The sequence below is a fragment of the Lepisma saccharinum genome, chromosome 8 (assembly GCF_977018435.1).
Source record: "Lepisma saccharinum chromosome 8, izLepSacc3.1, whole genome shotgun sequence".
NCBI lineage: Eukaryota > Metazoa > Arthropoda > Insecta > Zygentoma > Lepismatidae > Lepisma > Lepisma saccharinum.
Window position 1 is genome coordinate 48702159 of NC_139236.1, and position 19075 is coordinate 48721233.

The 19075-nt window shown below is 39.0% G+C and overlaps 1 protein-coding gene across 1 annotated transcript in view; it reads left to right on the forward strand.

The window, feature by feature from the left end:
* The first annotated feature begins 3186 nt into the window (after positions 1 to 3186).
* Positions 3187 to 19075, forward strand: part of LOC145990985 (pancreatic triacylglycerol lipase-like) — a 77347-nt gene continuing 61458 nt past the window's right edge. The window contains exons 1-4 of the mRNA XM_083126611.1: positions 3187 to 3572; positions 14918 to 14954; positions 15490 to 15652; positions 18049 to 18197. Of these exons, the coding sequence (XP_082982737.1) occupies positions 3531 to 3572; positions 14918 to 14954; positions 15490 to 15652; positions 18049 to 18197 (391 nt within the window). The 5' untranslated portion in view covers positions 3187 to 3530. The remainder of the gene's footprint in view (positions 3573 to 14917; positions 14955 to 15489; positions 15653 to 18048; positions 18198 to 19075) is intronic.

The window sequence follows — 19075 nt, forward strand, 5'->3', positions numbered from 1 at the left end:
TTCGATATTTAATTAACTTCAGTTGGGGGGCCCGCGTGGGGGGGGGCGAAGTGTCTGACATGGGGCGTCCCCCTGCCCCCTCTGGCGTCGTCACTGCTTCCAACCCTCTAATAACTTCGCTGCTGATAACCTCACCTTCGAAATGGAAGCTTGTGTGTCGGCGAATAATACAAAGAACTTGTGTTCACTGTCCCTCTTTCATTCAAAGTCTGCCGTTTTCCTTTTCAGCTTTTCCTGCAAAACTTCCTGTCAGCAAGCAAACCAAATTACAGAATTTTTATTGCCCCTCCCTTGCATCAACTTTCATTCCTACTTTAGGCCTGGATTTATGGCACGTACCCGCTACTGCAGGTCAACCTCGCCCTATGTTTGGTGTTTGCCTCCTGAAGCAACGGTGTCCATTGTTCAAAGCGAAACCTTTGTCAGTGAGGAACGGCGAAAAATAGTCTCGGAATACACCCTGGTCGTAAACAAGCTCCCGCCACCCTGACATTGCTGTCAGCTTCCCTCTGAAGTTCGATGAAACTACTTTGTGAAATGTGTTTAATAACGAGTGAAAATGTAGACAGTAGATACTACATGTATTTTGCTCATAAACTTGAAGGATACATTTACAGAATAAAAAGAACAGCTATAACATTCCTTCATCTGATTTACAGAAAGGCTAATCGGGACTGGACCCACAGTTTAAAGTGGGGTTCAAATCACAATGTGCCTTCACCGGGTATCGAACGCGGGACCCCTTGATTACAAGGCGACGATGCTACCACTGTACCATCGGGAGTCCCCTCATAGAACAAAGTTTCCTTCTACGACGATTATACAGAACTTAGTGAACTTCCTTCATTTGAAATCTATTCTATATCAGTCTCAGTATTTCGTTATTACAATCCAAGGAATGGTATTCTCCTTAAATAAGAAATAAAGAAATAAAAAAAAACATTGGAAATAATCTTCAAACGGACGTAAAAAAATCGAATCCAACCACCTGCAGAATGCCTGAAGGAAACAACAAGAATTTTCTCAATAAAGACATATCCGAAATTTCCATAACATTCTAGTAATTTCGCAACCCATGCAAATAATCATGTGGCAAAATCTTGTCGTGGTTCCCTGTAAACACTAAAATCACCAAATTACTTCTTTCAATATTTCCCGTATTTTCTCCTCCTCTTTAGCTCTCAGCTGTTCGGAGTGGGATAATGCAAGATTATTTGTCCCTAATTATCTCCTTCTCTTAGTCTTGCTTATAACTTGGACTCCTTAATAACTTTCCCAACAACTCCTTACCAATTTGTACTGCCATGTTTCCTACAATGCTTTTCCTACTTCCTAATAACAATCACTTCTGTACACCCTTTGATGTAAAAATTAAATAATAAAAATAAACCATATCCGTCGGTCAGTTTATCTTTCCAACCTATAGAGCTGAGACTATTTTTACAAGATAAACCTCGGACGCAGACATTCCACGATCTTTTGGCCCCTCCTTCCACCTTCTCTACCTGCCCTTTTACTTGATGTTATTCAGAATTGTATTAGTATCTGGAGTACTATCGTAACATAAAGTTATTAACCTCGAATATTTTTTTAAAAAAAATGGGGAGTAACGCTGTGTTTCGAAAGAGTATAGGAAATAAGTTTAGGTATTCATTCATTCATTCCTCTCTCTAGAATAGTCTTCTTTTGACTTAATACACGCTTATCAACGTTTCTAATTGAAATACTTTATTCCAAGCAAACAAGTATTTGCAACTGATTAAAAATTTTGCTTTTATTTTTTCGAGACATTCGAGACGAGACGAGACTTTTCAAAAGCCGTCTCGTGTCTCGTCTCGTTTTCGAGACGAGACGGGACATGTCCCGTCCCGTGAGCAACACTATCTGTGATCAGAAAGGTAAGCCAGAAAAAGGAAATGGACATTCTAATGTTGCTGTTTCATTCAGTAAGTCAATTTTCAGTGAAGACTGACGATAGCCTCATTGAAATTGTTGTTATTATTATTATCCTGTGTTGTTATTAAACCAGCCTGCCTCTTTGGAGAAAGAACTGCAACGGCATGTTTACATTTTTCTCCTGCCCAAGCTTTGTAATAAAGGTGAACTGCTTTATTTTCAAATCATTTCTGAGAGCCCCAGTTACAACTGATGAAACAGCACTAGTTTGAAGAACCAGTACGTATACATTAGTTTCGTCTGCGTTTTCCGTATTATTTTTACCTATCATAATTAAATGCTTCGCTCTCAGCACAGCTTCACCTTCGTTATAATTCCTGGTATTCACATCGCATTCGCAATATTTAAAAATATCGCGTAATTTAAACGTTTCTTCCACACCAGCAATGACAACCACCTGCTATTACGTACTACTACTGAATGTAAACAAAGATTTATCCTACATAGAGCGGCCATATTGGAAGCGACACTAGCGCTCAGGTGGTTATTTTAATCGCGAATTGCAACACTTTTACTTCACTATTCGAAGATAAGTTCACACACGCATTTCACACCCGCATTTAAGCCATGCATGCACAAAGCGAAGTAAAGATGTCACTGCCAGTATTGCTCCTTGAATACATGTCCCCTTCACTAACTTGTACTTTATATACTAAATCAAGAACAGACAAATTACAACTGGCATTATTAGTTTCATGCTTCTCACAAGACTATGAAGCGAGAAGATCTAAAATCGTATTACGTTTTATGAAGAAAATTTTATTTGATTTCGGTTCTGTTTCTGCAGCTTTTTGTTGGATATCGAATTGATGTTGAAAGGAGTGGTATTCAACTATCAAGAATTCCACTACACACACACTAACGAAAACAAATGTCCCGTTGAGAGTTCCAATGGGGCATGCCGTTAGTATCTATTATAGTAATTTATTGCACTTTTCAAGGAAATATTTATCTGTTACGTTTTATCGGCCAATACATTTAGTACCGAATAGCTCATAAAGTTGAAAACAAACCTATGAGAACGAGCGGTTGATCCTTTGCATAAACCATATCTTGTAAGCAAGGATGCATCCAAAATTCCTTTCCAAAGCAACCTATTAAAATTTAATCCTTCTATAGCGTTGAATCCACAATTTCTAAAAATAAAATTGTAGCAACACGAAAGAATGGTGTTCACGCCCGTTAATCCGGAAATAATGTTGTTCATATGGCAACAATACTCTGCTGATCACGTTGTTGACAAATCGATCGTGTAACGAACTAATGCACACCAATTACTTATCAGTTTTCAGCTGTCTCCCAAGTTCATAGGAAGAGTTGGAAAAATGAACTGTGTTAGTTCATAATTAGATCAAGTTAGATTCAGCTGGTAATTTGAAAAATAAGGCACGCATGCAGTTTGTAGGAAGTAACTAGTCTTGCATATTTTGTGTTTTAATCTGAGAAACGTTTCTGTTTAGTTTAGCATAAACACGTGAAGATTCTTGTAAGTTCTATGTCACCAGTAAACCAGAAACCAGATTTATGATAGTTGTTGCCGTGATTGTGTACACCTGGTAATTCAAGAAGGAAACATGAGACTTCTGCTCCTCGCGACAGCAATTACACTTCTGCAGGTAATTTTTCTCTTAGAGCAAGAGGTAAAATTTACTCTCAAGGATTACGCTCTTCAATGTTACGTACCTACCGTAACAGTACCCAGACAGTAGCTTTCATTTTTCAGACAGGAACAGCAATGCAGAGTCAGTCACTTACGGCCTCTTCATGGGTTTCATCTGTTTACATGTTTACGCCGTTGGTGACCAGGAAAAACTTAGGTAAAGTCTGACACTGCATTCCTGATTGTCAAGATCCTGCCTGGAAAATGATAGTTACTATCTGGGATTTGGAAGTTCTTTTGTATTAATGTATTTCCATTATTTGTGGATTATTACGGTACTTCTTCTGACACTCTCTTGCTATTAAAATGTGTTTATTGCTTTACAAATTCCTATTCTAAAAGGCGACCTTCTATGAACATGGTACAGGCAAAAATTTTCCAATATCGACTACATTAAGTTTTCTTACTTTCAGCTGATTATGCCACCCAAAAATCAGATTTCAAAACAGTGATCTACGGTGGAACTATTCCTAAAAGTTAATCACGAAAATTTAGTATTGACATAAATTATGATTCCTGGAAGACTGAAAAGTGTCAATATCAAGATCTAAAAAAAATAGTAATGATAGTGACAAGACTTTTTTTTTCAAGAAAATAAAAACTACGGATGTATTTAACTAATGGGTCTTAAGTACTACTACGAATGATTTTGTTTAAATCTAATGCAAAGCTTAGATATATTATTGTCAAAAGTCGTAAGCGAAAAAACAAATAATTTCTTATTCTGCAAATATGACTTTACATTGCTCCAAGCAATACTCGAAGTTAGGGACGATGGTATCCTCTCAGGTAGCAAAATTTTCGTAAAGATTCCTCCCAGTTGTCTCGTTGTTGCCATGTTAAACCATCCCTCCAGCTAACCACAAGGCTCAACCAAACGTCCCTACAGCTAAAAAAGCGCTGGTTCCAAGTCTTCGCCGTGCAATAGTTGGAACAGCTGTCGTAACGCTAACATCGACTTAACCTGGCTGATAACGCGAGAACACCTGCTCGAATCATGTCGCCAGGAAAACTACAATTCCTATTGTGGAATAGTTGGTTAGGGCACTGGATTTGTACTGAATCATTGATTTGTTGTAGGTTCGATCCCCACCACCGGCGGAAAACGAACTTGTACATGAGGACGAGAGAAGGGGGTGCTTTCTCAGTGCTGTGATAAGCAGCACGCAAATGATAATGTCCAATTAATATCTGACAATCATTCATAACTAACACTCCTTTACCTTTTCACCAGTTTCTTCCAAGCTGTCTTGGATCGTCCGCTTCCTTTTCTACTTTTACAGAAGCACCTGACCATCTTCTGTAACCTTCTCGCCGGCCATCGTGATCTGGATTGGTCAGAGTAACGCTCTGCGAAGCCAGAGGCCCCAACTTCGAAACCTGGACCGGCATGGAGGCACCATTGTGTTTGTACAATCGCCAACCAAATAGACCAAAATAAATTTGTTCGGTTTCAAACTTCCTCCTCGATTCGTTCTGTTTCCTTCTCGCTGTCTTCTCCGTAAGGTGTTGATCTAAGATTGTTGCCTTCCTTATTTGTGGTCTAAAATATCACATGCAGGTGAAGTTTCTTCCACAATTTTTCTGGCATCAAAAACTAGATCTGCTGTGAAGATTCGAATGATCATTTGTAGTTGCTGATTGCAGCAATTGAAAACTAATTCATTTTTGTTTGTAGTGCACGTTAACGTCAATGACAATGACACGTTGTACGCGAGACATATCGCACAAGTTATACTACGTAGGGTTATTTGACACTCTATAGATAAAGCATGTCACATCGAAATCATCAACTCACCTTAAGACGGAGAGACATGCGCTTCAAACCAACCTTTCAAACAGCGAACAAAGAAAACCAACTTCAATGTCTCTTAGCTCCTGTCACCCTGAATAATCCGTATTGTTCCCAGAGTGTACGATGTACGGTTACTGTATTCCTCCGCGTGTCACTGTCAAGTATTGAAGCGAAACGTAGTGCTGGTCGATATCGTACGCCTGTGTAGTCTAGAGTTTTCCAAACTGGAAAGGTGGGTGAGCGTGTTAAGTGGTTGATTTTTATCTAGTTACCATGTTCGATTCCCGGTCTGTACATATGTGCTCTTTGCGAGCACTGGTGACCCATCGTGCTGATTAAAAAGTTCATGTGCTTTTAGCACCTTCATACTTGTATGTGAGGTTGTAAACGCTGACAGATGTTCAGATAAGACTTTGAAATGTCCTGTCGAAGAAAACCCACTTACCCATGACACCCTCCCCTCCCCTTTCTTTCCCGTCCCGTTTTCGATGCAAGGTTTGACAGCTGAGAAATGAATGCAATGCAATATGAGATATACGAGCTTGTTTTCTGCCTCCCAGCTTGGGAAACCCGAGCTATCTTTTGTCGCGCCCTTTTCCCAAAATAGTGGGAGAAGAGGGGGGCGAACGCCAGATTTTTTTTTCATTGAAATTTGGGGACCTAACCCCTCCCCCCCTTAACCCCGTTTTTCTTACTTGGACACTCTGAATTGTATAAGGTCGTGTGCTCCGATGTTTTTTTCTTCCAAACAAAAGTTAGCCGAAGTAGATTGCTCAAATAGTATCAGAGATATAACGTTTTTTCTGAAATAGGTGGTAAAATTTAAAAATCGCGCGCAAAGGCCGCCGCCAGAGAGGGGTTACTTTCGAAAACCCGCTCGGCGGTGTAAAGGTATAGAGAACAACTAGAGTATGATGTTTAATCGGCTGCGCTTATTTTAAAAGTTTGGGACGGACACTTATAAAGGTCGTGAATGGGAAATAAAACTACGCTAAACAATATAAAGTCGGTCTAATATTTTCACACCTCAACATAATTAGGGGAGGTAGGGGGAAATCGGATATTTTTTTTAAAAGAAACTCTTTATTGAATATCAGTGCCTTTATTACAATTGAAATTATATGCATAAAAACAAGCAAACCTTCAGCTACTAGACAAATGTATAAATTACTTTCATTTCTTATTGTAACTTTAATTCACGTGGTGCACTGATCCGATTTACCTCACCTCTGCGGGGTAAATCGGATCGGCGGTGGGGTAAATCGAATCACACAGATTTTGATAAACAAATACCACAAATAAACTGCTTCTTACCAAAGGCGTTTACACAGCGTTCAAGGAACCACCCTTTGCAAGCCTGGCACTGTATTCAATCACCAGCCTGGTGACTTTTTTGTCGTAGCACAAAGGACTGCAGAATCCACACCTCCACGCTTCGATCTTCTCACTTCTCGATGCGACTTTTCCAGCTTGCTTAACCTGTCTCTTACCCTTCTCATTCTTCTTCTTATCCGCAGGGTTGAGGTAAGGATAATTTTCACCTGATGTCAGACGAAGTGAAGGAATACATTTTCGTGCATTTTTCTTCTGTGGCGTCTCCTTTGTGGGAGAAGAAATGAGACTGCGGATTTGATTTTCGGCACTGCTTGAAGGGGTGGCTGAATTGCTGTCAAATGACTGAGAAGACGAAGGTGTCGGGGAAGTGCTGATTACGTCCTTAACAAATTTGTGCTCCAAGACAGCCAATGGATTCAATGGGTAGATTGCACACACCTCAAAACCCTTTGTGGCGTTCCCTATGGTTGCTGCCGATTCCATGCTTTTGTAAAGATGCACCCGAAAGTCAACTTCGACATTGCCCTACCAGGGTTTTGATGGAGCCAAGATGTAGCTTGCTGGTGATAATATGTCTTTAGCGGCTTGAACACACAAACGTCAAGAGGCTGCAATGTGTGGGTTGTGTGGGGGTGGCAAGAGCAACACTTCGACGTTACATTTCTCACACCAATCAGCAACAGCGAGAGTTTTATGCGAACCATGTCCGTCCATAATTAAAATCACTTTACCTGGACTTTGAACGCTTCCTCATTTACCCACCCTGATACAGTCATACATGCTTCGGATTCTGGTGGCATATCATCTCGAAATTCGTCCCTCATTATCTTACCCTTAAAAATAATAAACGGTGGGATGTACACTTCCGTTGCGGATGCACATGTGAGTAGTGTCACGGTTTCCCTGCGTTCTACACTTGTTAGCGATATTTCACCGCGAGAGCCCTTACGAGCAATAATGTTGGGTGGCTTATTGTTTAATGGTAGCCCACTTTCGTCCTGGTTATAAATACACTCTGGCTTACCTTCCAGTTTACATTCTCTAATCAGATTTTTCAATTGAGTGTGAAAGTTCGAAACATTTTCTCGTGTCATGCCATTCATTCTTGCACGAGAAAGACCTTCGGCTTTGCGAATAGAAATTTCCGGGTGTCTTTTCATAAATCCCTGAAACCAATCAATGCCGGCCATTTCGGATTCCTCGTTGAAATTGTTTGGAATCCCTCGCTCAGTCACATACTTATAGGCATACTCACGTACGCTCCTCGGTGTCAAACCAAATCCCCTTTTGGACAGGTAGACTAGACGCACAACTAGTGCTGCTTCAATGTCTGAAGGTATCACTGGTTGACGTCCAACATTATGCACTGGAACATTTTCAGGCGTTGAAGTTCTTTGAAGAGTTGTAAATGGGACACCAAACACGTTTGAGACTTTCCGTATTGAATATTGCCCTCCTCTAACAGCAGTGAGAGATTCTTCCATAGCTACAACCGACCAGGAACTATAAGGACCATGAGCAGTTTTCCGAATGTAGTTACGAGGAATCTGATACAAATCAAAACGTTGCTATAGCCTACATTAAAGCATACGTGTCGTATGCTGATTGAACTCGAACGCCAGACCTGATTATTAAATGTTGTTGGTGTTTAGTCTGTGCGTTCTTCCTGTCAAACATGTCCAATATGATATAGCCGTCCTGTGCGACGCAACTTTGTATCTTCATATCACAATGTAAGTTATTGTGCTGATTATGTTACTGTGTTCCTGAATTATACATTTACGTTCGTGTTGCTAATACTGTTTTATTCCTGACTCCATTTCTTGTGTAATTGAAGAACTGAAAGAACCCGAAACTCAACAATGGCGACGAGGATCTTGGAAACTTTATTTGATACCTATTTCTCGTAAGTCTACATATTTCTTTTCATTGTTCTTCAAGCTGTCTGTACACAATGCAAAAGCTGTCTCAATTTTCTGAATTCTGCAGGGAGCAGGAAAGTATTAAACAATACTTCGATAGATTCGAGCATTTCTGCAAAGCTTCAGACATTCCCGATGATAAGGCTAAGCATGTTCTATTAGCTGCAATAGGGCACAGAACGTATGCTGATTTGTACAATCTCATAAAACCTAAATCAATATCAGAGCTCAGTCTTGCTCAAATTCAACAAACATTAATCCGCCATTATGAGCCCAAGAAGAATCTCGTACTTGAAAGGCATAAGTTTTTTCTTATTAAACAGAAAGATAATCAAAGCATTCCTGATTTCATTGTGCGAATTAAAGAGCAGGGTGATCTCATCGATTCAATGTGTCGCGACGTATTTATTCTTGGTATGAGAAGTGTGCGTGTTAGAAATAGACTGTTATCAGATCCTGATTTGACCTTGAAAAAGGCTATAGATACGGCCATGTATCTCAACGAGTTAGAATTAAATGAGGGAATTGTTAACCAAAGTCACTCAAAGAATGCTGCGGAACATTCTGAAACTCCGACTGAATTCACTTCGCAAATCCGGAACAGGTACAGGGGCAATATTCGAATGAACATCAGACAAAATAGAACTGATACAAGGAATATTGGTAACAAATCAAGCAATAATTCTGGTAAACCGTGTGGTAATTGTAATTCTTTTCATCCTAACGGGAAATGCCCAGCTTTCGGGGCTACTTGCAGATATTGTAAAAAGAAAAATCATTTCTTAACAGCCTGCAAGAAGAGAGAATATAACAATTCTAACAAAAACAAATTGGTTTCTAGCACAAATATTGTGCTTAACACACGTATCAATGAAAGATCTATCAATGTTCCAGCTAATTCAAAACCTACGATTGTACCCAACAATCACAGCAATTTGAAACATATAATCCGAGAATCATCCATTGATTATTCAGATTTTAATGTGCCGTGCATTCCCATAGATCACAAATTTGCAGATATCCAAGAAGAAAAATCTAAGAGCGAATTTGTTGATTACAGCGCCGCTGGTATCCAATGTAACGCTCAGTGTCCAGAAATTTTCACTACTTTCGTTACTAAAGAAAGTGAATCTGTTTGGCATACACAGGGATCGTTGTTTATCGACTTACAAGTCAACAATTCTAAGATTCCATTCCTAGTGGATACAGGTTCTGTTTATACTTTAATTGATAGTAGACAATTTGAGTTTTCATTGCGAGGTTGCACTATACACAATTTTCCTATCATCTTGAAAGCAGCAAATGGTAATAATCTTGGTGTTTTAGGAAAAGTTAACGTTGAAGTTGTATTTCAAGGAATGAAACATAACTTAGATATGATTGTTGTAAAGACAAAATTGAATCGTGCGATTATGGGTTTGTCTTGGATTGACATTTTCATGCCTGAATGGCGAAACATTTTTGTTTCACATGTTCCTCAGATGGTTGCATCTACTGTTGAATCATCAGCAATAAAGGAACTGGGTGCGAATCTAAGGAAAGATTTTCCTATACCTTTTGATGGTGACATGTCCAAGTCGATCAAGCGCTTCGAGATAGACTTGCCATTGAAAGACGATGCTACACCAGTGTTCAAGAGATATTACGACGTACCGTACTCGCTTAAGGAACCAGTCAAGGATGAATTACAGAAGTTGGTTAGCGATGGAGTCATTGAATCGATCAAATCATCATCGTGGGCTTCTCCTCTTGTTGTTGTTCGTAAGAAAAACGGTGAATTAAGGCTATGTGTGTCCTACAAGAACACTGTAAATCCTCAACTTAGGAAGATGGGACATCCGTTACCTAAAATAGAGGACCTTTTCAACAAAATGGTTGGTTGTAGTTGGTTCGTTTCATTTGACCTTCGAAGGGCTTACCTTCAGTTACGCCTATCTCTACAGGCTCAGAAGGTCCTTGTCTTCAACACGGAATTCGGGTTATTCAGACAGTTGAAGCTTCCCTTCGGAGTAAACTCTGCCAGTGCCATTTTCCAAGCCACGATGGAGCAGATATTGATGGGTGTAGACAAGGTTTCCATTTTCCAAGACGACATTTTAGTAGGAGGAGTTACTCTTGAGGAGTGCAATGATAACGCACGAAAGGTGCTGAATCTATTCTCCGATTATGGCGTCCGCATAAATGAACAAAAGTCTGTGTTCTTTGTGCAAAATGTGAAGTATCTGGGACATTCTCTATCACAGGAGGGAATTCGTCCTCTGAAAGAAAACATTGATAAAATAATTCAGTGTAAGCCACCCACTAATGTTGGCGAATTGAAGTCATTTCTCGGTATGGTCACGTATTACGCTTCGTACCTGCCAAACCTAGCTGACTGTGTTGCCGATTTATATGGTTTGTTGAAGAATGGGGTACGCTGGTCATGGACAGATGTTCATCAGAAAGAATTCCAGGATGTCAATGATCTGCTATCTAAGGACTTAGTACGTACTGTATATGATCCTTACAAAGACTTATACCTCATGTCGGATGCATCTCCTACCGCCACGGGAGCAGCCATAATGCACAAGATAAACGGAGTCCTAAAGCCTATCATGTGTATGGCCGGTACTTTATCCGCTGCGGAAAGGAACTACACTCAATTAGAAAGGGAATCACTTGCATTAGTCCGTGGAGTCAAATACTTTCACAAGTATCTCATTGGACGACATTTTGTTGCGTTCAACGACTCGAAACCTTTATCTCACCTGCTGGATCCTAGAAGTAACCTGCCTGCTTTAGCCATCAGCAGAATCAACAGATGGAAGTTAGTATTGGAAGAATATGACTTCAGAACTGTTTACACGCCGCATGTTGAGTTGGCTGATGCTCTATCTAGAATTTGTGTTGCAGATGATCCAGTTCATGATTATCATGATGATTTCGCATGTCAGTTGACAGCTGAGCCAGTTGTCCTTAATCTTATTGAATCTTCGGTGTTGACGCGCATTTCGCTGGAATCACAACGTGATCCTGAGCTTTCTAAAGTCTTCGAATATGTTCAAAGGAGATGGCCACAATCCATAGGGAGAACAAAAAGTCATCCTATCAGGAAAATATTCGACAGGCGATATGATGTCCACATACAGAAGGGATGTATTTTCGTGGGCGAAAGACTAGTTGTACCTGAATCTTGTATACAAAGTGTCCTGTCTCTGTTACACAAATTCCACCAGGGAACATGCAAAATGAAGGAAATAGCTCGTTCATCGTTCTTCTGGAACACGATGAATGAAGATATTGAAAGGGTTACATCTTCGTGTGACACATGTTTGCGATACAATAACAGGCCCAATGTACCAGGTACCGCATTCGAAACGTGGCCTATTGCATCGCAGCCTTTTGAGCGTGTTCATCTTGATTTCTTCCATTTCTCAGACATGGATTTCTTGTTGCTAGTTGACGCTTACTCTCATTGGATATCTGTGTGGAGAGTGAAGAATATGCGATTTGACACCATGATTGGTTACTTAGAGGAATTTTCCTCATACTTTGGATATCCGAAAACATATGTTACAGACAATGGCCAACCATTTGAATCTTCAGACTTTAATTCTTATTGCTCAAAGAAGAACATCAAGCTTCTTCACTCAGCTCCGTACACCCCTCAATCAAATGGTCTAGCTGAAAGGAATGTCGGGGTGGTGAAGAATTTACTACAAAAGAACTTTTCGAATCGTTCATACATCACGTTGAGAGAGATGGACAAGTTCGTTCTTGAGCTTTTAGGCAGATTAAGGAATACTCCAGTGCACGGATGTAGTCCAGCAGAACGTTTGCTCAAGTTTCGGCCAAGAACGGACATTTCCGCTTTTGACGCACCAAATGGTTTCGACAATCAGCCTGTTAGTCCCGTTCCGTTTATGCCGGGGGAAAAGGTGCTTGTTGAACAACGCAAGAAACAATTCAGGCATGGATCCAAATACAAAATCGGAGAAATTGTTAAATTGATGGGCCGGAAGATGGCGAAGGTGATTGTGGACAATGACACGATTGTTGTTCATCTCTCGAAGATCAAGAAGTATCCCGACAAGATCGGAAAAGACATCCTTGTCCGAAAAAACCCAGTGCTTGTTGGAGAGGAAGATTATCTCGCAGTGCCTGCTTATCAGGATCCAGTGGTACCTCCGAATGCGGCCTGCGACAATCACCCGGTTAGGAGATCACAAAGACCAAGACGACCGCCTGACCGATATGGGCAAACTACATGAAACGGGAGTCTCTTCAACCTAAGGGGGGGAGAGTGTCGTATGCTGATTGAACTCGAACGCCAGACCTGATTATTAAATGTTGTTGGTGTTTAGTCTGTGCGTTCTTCCTGTCAAACATGTCCAATATGATATAGCCGTCCTGTGCGACGCAACTTTGTATCTGCATATCACAATGTAAGTTATTGTGCTGATTATGTTACTGTGTTCCTGAATTATACATTTACGTTCGTGTTGCTAATACTGTTTTATTCCTGACTCCATTTCTTGTGTAATTGAAGAACTGAAAGAACCCGAAACTCAACAATACGTGCACATGTGTTGTGCTACAAATTAGGCTGCTGATGATCATTGATAGACAGACTGATTTATTAATATATAAATATAGCCTACTGGATACCTCTAATTATTTCAAAACAATCAAGCAGAAAGGAGAATTCGAATGATTCGATTTACCCTGAAATACACCTTATTAAAAACCTATTTTTTGTTGGCACTGATTTCTGTGTTTTGTTTAAAATGATCACAAGATCTGATGAGGCATGTTTTCAATTCAATGAAATATTACAATTGAAAATAAAATTTACTTAACAAGCAGTAAATAGAAGCATATTTCACGACAATGAAAACTTACATCGGCTGCTTTTTTGTCCGCACAAAAATGCACAACTTGAAACAATGTAGTCTGGAACTCTTCTGGCGCCAAACAAACAATGGGTTCTGGCAGTTCTCGTTTCTTCTGAGAGGTGGCAGCACAATGCACACCGCAATGACGCAAAAACTTAATTTCGTGTGTCTGCAAAACTGAGTTCTTTTCAGCCGATCCGATTTCCCCCATGATCCGATTTCGAAACATACGTACATTATATGAAAATATATACGTATTTTTAGGTTGTTAAGAAGGGCTCGTGATATATGTGTGTGGGTGTTTTTCACGTCTACAGAACTCGTATTGCTTTTTCGTTTGTTTTGTGCAGGTCATTCTACAACCTTACGCTCCCTTCAGGGAGTTAAATTACAAGTATGAACTTTAGATAAGAGTTATTTCATTCCACATAATGCGACTGGTGCAAATAGACACACTGCTGGATATAATAAACTTCACATAGGCAGACACAGCGGTTTATGTAATACACCTTAAAAAAAAATTATACTTACAAAAGTGAATTTCTAGTCATTGAAAAATATGATGTTTGGTTCCATGTTGTCTGGGAGGTATGCAAGGCACCGAAACGAGTCTGAAATAATATATCAATAAGAATGTGCAAACTCTCCATTGCAAATGCCCTTTCGTTACTACCTCTCATATAAGTGTAGCCAACCATCGATTTAGATCGTATCAATGAGGACAGACTAATTTGGCTCTGACAGGAAGACAATCAATACGAATATAACATTCAATTATTATAATCGGGTAAACAGTCAGTTATGAAGGAAGCCTGTAAGATTGTATGTAGGCGATAGGCCTGCTTATTTGTTTGTGTTTATCTCGACAACCATCAAATGAAAAGGACCCTAGTTTCAGATTAACTCCGGAAAAGCATTTTTGTAGCGAACTACCGTTTGGAATTTTTACTTGACTAAAATATTTCTTCCTGAAAATGCATTTACATTCAGCTGCAGCGCCTCCCCAATAGGGTACTGGTTAACGTTGTCGCCTTATAATCAAGTAGGCTAGTGGAAGCAAATAGGGCTTCAATCAATGGCAACTTAAAACGTTATGTCCAGTTCCGTCTAGTCTATCTACGCATATAGTAGTCTTAAACTTTACCCGATGGCCTAGTGGTAACGGCGCCGCCTTGTAATCAATCGTTTCCGGGTTCGACACACGGTGTATTAAGTGTACTTAAAACAAATGATAGGTTCATCACACTCAGCCGAGGTGGTAACATGTGGTCGGTTGTGGTTTACAACCCCCTCCTACACACACACACTCTGTGAACTGAGAAATGTAGTAAAGAATCTTATTTTGGCTAAATTTATTGTGCTTTTTCTTTTTCAGAAAGTATGCTGTGAATCAATCTTTGGCTGTAAGGGATGTAAGTGATATTTAACATCCGAACGATTTTATTACTTACGTAACATTATTTATCTTTACCTAGAACTGCGCTATAATTCCTCTTGTACCACAATTGCATATTGGTCTTTCACAGGGTCCACAAAAAATGCGGCGTGACTATTTCCGCGGAGTCTAATCCGGGAAATTTTGCAAAATTCAAAGTTTCTTTTTATTTTGCACGAAAAACTGTATTTTTTGATTACATAACATCTATTTTAATATTCTGATGTAATTCTTGAATATTCTAAAGCAAATTTCTTAGTAAAATTGATGCATAAAATTGGAGAAGAATATTCACACACCAATATTGATCAATATTTTGAACAAAGTTTAATTATTGTAATTTTCAAGTATCAGAAAAGGTATCGATATCGGTATCGGTTCCAAGTGGTATCAGCTCAGTCCAAAAAATCATTTGTTAAAACTTTAATTTATTCAAACAGTGCCTTCAGGTAAATATCTCATTCAATTAATCCATGAAAAGAAGGGTTCAAACATTTGTCTACTTCTTCCAGGCAATCAAGGTGTTCTCGAAAAGGAGAAGAGAAGGGAGTCCTTTGTCTACCGCGATGCAAATGGCTCAATAAGAAGCTTCAAAGTTGTTGAAGAACGAAGATCTACTCCAGAAATATTAAAGATAAATCCTGAAAAGTACATAGAATTTCACCTCTACACAGCGTAAGTATCTTCTGTGTTAATGAAAATAAGATTGAACAATGCGTCTGTATATACATATATACAGTCACGGACACTGTGTGAATCTATGGGTTAGTTACAAACCAGAAGTGCCCGTGAATGTACATATGGAGGTGACTTTCTCAATTTTATGTAATATATATATATATATATATATATATATATATATATATATATATATATATATATATACAGGGTGTCATTTTAATGACGCCCACGGACCACAGATTCGTATAGAGGACATCAAAACAAACAACTTTTCTCAGTAACATTTTTCAATTTGGTGCGTCAATTCGACGCTACAGCCGTTCAAAAAAGACCGATTTGCCGCCTGGATGCTGGCAACCCAACACAACATTTGATCGTATCTGTGACGTCATTTCCTGCGGCGAAACAGCGCACGGTAGGGTTGCAAGGAACACACAAATTTTGTGAAAAATGACAAACTACCAACCACATTACTAGCTGTAAAACGAAGCGAGAAACGCGTCCAGTAAACCGAACATCATAGCCTACCAGCCAGAAGATCAGCAGTCATCTCAGGGGAAGGGGGAAGTGAACCAACGATATGAGAAATGGTAAAAACGTATTCAAAATGAAGAGTCAATATCGGATTTTGTCTCAGCCTACATGTCAAATATCAACAACAATAACTTTTATTGTACTTACAACTTACATGTGGCTGTTTACGCCCAGCTACATGTCAATTATATTTGCAAATCTCGTTGCAAGGTTGATATCTACAGGTTTGTGTCCAGATGCCTTGTGGTGCTTTTGTGCTGATAACGGAAGTATCTGAGGTTCACGTTGTTACATTGCGGTTAAAACACGTACAACCACAGTAACAATCTAATGATGAATCAGTAGCGAATATACTGCCCTGTTCAGAGTTGCAAACTATTACATGTGTATCCGGTGCGTAGATAAACACAGTAGTCGGAGAGTTTGTTTTAGTACTATTTATATCCCTGTATTTTCAACCATTTTTGTCACTTGCCTCATAATGCCCTGAATATACATTATATTATGTGTTGCTTACCTTTGGAATTTTGAGTTCTTTCATTTCTATTTTGTCATCTGTTCAGTGTGTCACAGACAACTAGTATCAGAAGGACGAAGTGGATAGACTAAATTGTAGATGCCAACTTGGTAACTAGATTTGCAAATATTTGACATGCAAGCTGATTGAAAATTCGATATGACCACTTCCACTTGAATTCTATTTTCTTTCTACCATTTTTCGTATCGTTTATTTACTTCCTGTTAGGTTACAGAACGTGTTTTCTCGTTTTGTTTTACGGTACATAATGTGGCTGATTGTAGCTATGTCATTTTTCACAGAGTATGTGTGTTCCTGGCAACCCTGTAACGCATCGCTTCACGACGGGATATGACGTCACAAATGCAATCAAATGTTATGTGTGGTTGCCAGCATTCAGGCGGCAAAACGGGCTTTTTTGAACGACTGTAGCGCCGAAACGACGCTCGAACGAGAAAAATGTTACTGAAAAAAGTTGTTTGTTTTGATGTCCTCTATACGTTTCCGTGCTCCGTGGGCGCCATTAAAATGACACCCTGTATATATATATATATATATATATATATATATATATATATATATATATAGTAGGAAATAATAAAACAAAGACCAATGTTTATTGAAAGTAATTAATTTCTCATAAGTTACGATAAGTTCAATCAATCCATTACATTAATTCAAAGACTATCATCTCGGTTTTAACAACGTCAAAGTATTTGGTATAGTAAATACGTATTTAAATTGCAATATTGACTCTTAACTGACAAAATAATATATGTAATAATATGGGCATCACTCGAAATATGCTATTCAAAATTCGACTATACTTTCGAAAGCCTTTTATGGTCACCAACATGTATCACTATAGAACAGTGGCGGCGACTGGGGGGCGTGGGGGGCAGTTTCAATTATTGCCACATTCGCCCCGCACTATGGCCTCTTACGCTAAGCCTTATCTACCAAGGAAAAGTAAACTGCCCTCCTTGGCCCCTCAGTTTTGGCACCCAATCGCCGCTAATGCTATAGTAGTTATAGTTCATAATATATTAGATTTTTCTGACTGTTTGAACCCGATTGGCTGATACACTAGTTAAGATATTTCATTGTTTGGGGTTCAGCAATGTTCATTTATTAATACTGTCTCACTCTAAGTAGATATCCTGTAGTTTTTGCTCGTATGCAAGAACTTAGAATACTGTATTTACATATTATTTCTTCTACATTGTGTCTCAAACAGATAATACTACAGTTCATGAAAAGGTAACATTAAAAAAAATAGGTTAATTTTTGGTAACTTTCTTCATGTCACTAAACATAGTCTTGCCTATCATGATTTCAGGGACAATCCATCCAGACCATACATACTTTCGACAAACAACAAGCAGACTTTGCGAAAATCACCCTTTAACAAAAAATATCCTACAAAGATGATAATTCATGGCTTCATGTCAAGAGGAAAGGATACTATTATTACGGATATAAAAAACAGTGAGTTTCCTAATACTTGATGCTTGTATTATTTTATATACAAATTGTGATTAAGTAAAATTATTGTATATTCAAATCTGTGGGCTTTTCAAACGTTAGTCACGATTGGGCATTTCTCGAGAAGATCAAAATAAAACGTAAAAATAATTGGCCGATTACGTTGTGCAGTCAATTCGAAATTTGTATATATTATGACCAGAGTAAATGTATATTTTCCCTTATTATTCAATACTGTTGTTACTGTCACACAGTTAAGTTAAAACTATTCTGTAAAACTTTAAAAAAAAGGTCTAAATCTATCAGATAAGTACACTTGAAACCAGGGGCGCCGACTTGTCAAAATTATTGGGGGGCTCTGATCACTGAAATAAATTAATAAATGACTCACTCTCTCCCTTTTTAAGTTTTGGCCTCAGTGTTCGGAATCTCATAAGAGGCCATGAATTCCTCAAAAATATCAACATTTTTATTCACAGTTCTAATGCAGAATATTAATTGTCCACGGATGGATATGTCACAAGTTTCGTCAACCATAATAGCAAAATATTCCCGACTTTTAATATCTGCTACCACGGAGCGCAAAACAGATCTCCCTAATATATCAATGATCTCGTTCTGAATGTCATGTGAGAGCTATTTGTTGCCCAAACGTCCCATCCACTAACCTGGTTCATGCACATCGTCTTTTGAAACTCTTTTTAGTAAAAATTTTAACAATACTCATAATTACATAGTTAGTATATAGTAGTAAGTCATGTGTTTTGCTGTCTCTGGTCATAGCCCCCAAAGTTGATGGTTTAGCGGTCTCAGCCCCCCAAATTGATGGTCTAGAACATTTCAAATGTGTATTTAAAGTTAAGTTCATGTGGCGCAATTCA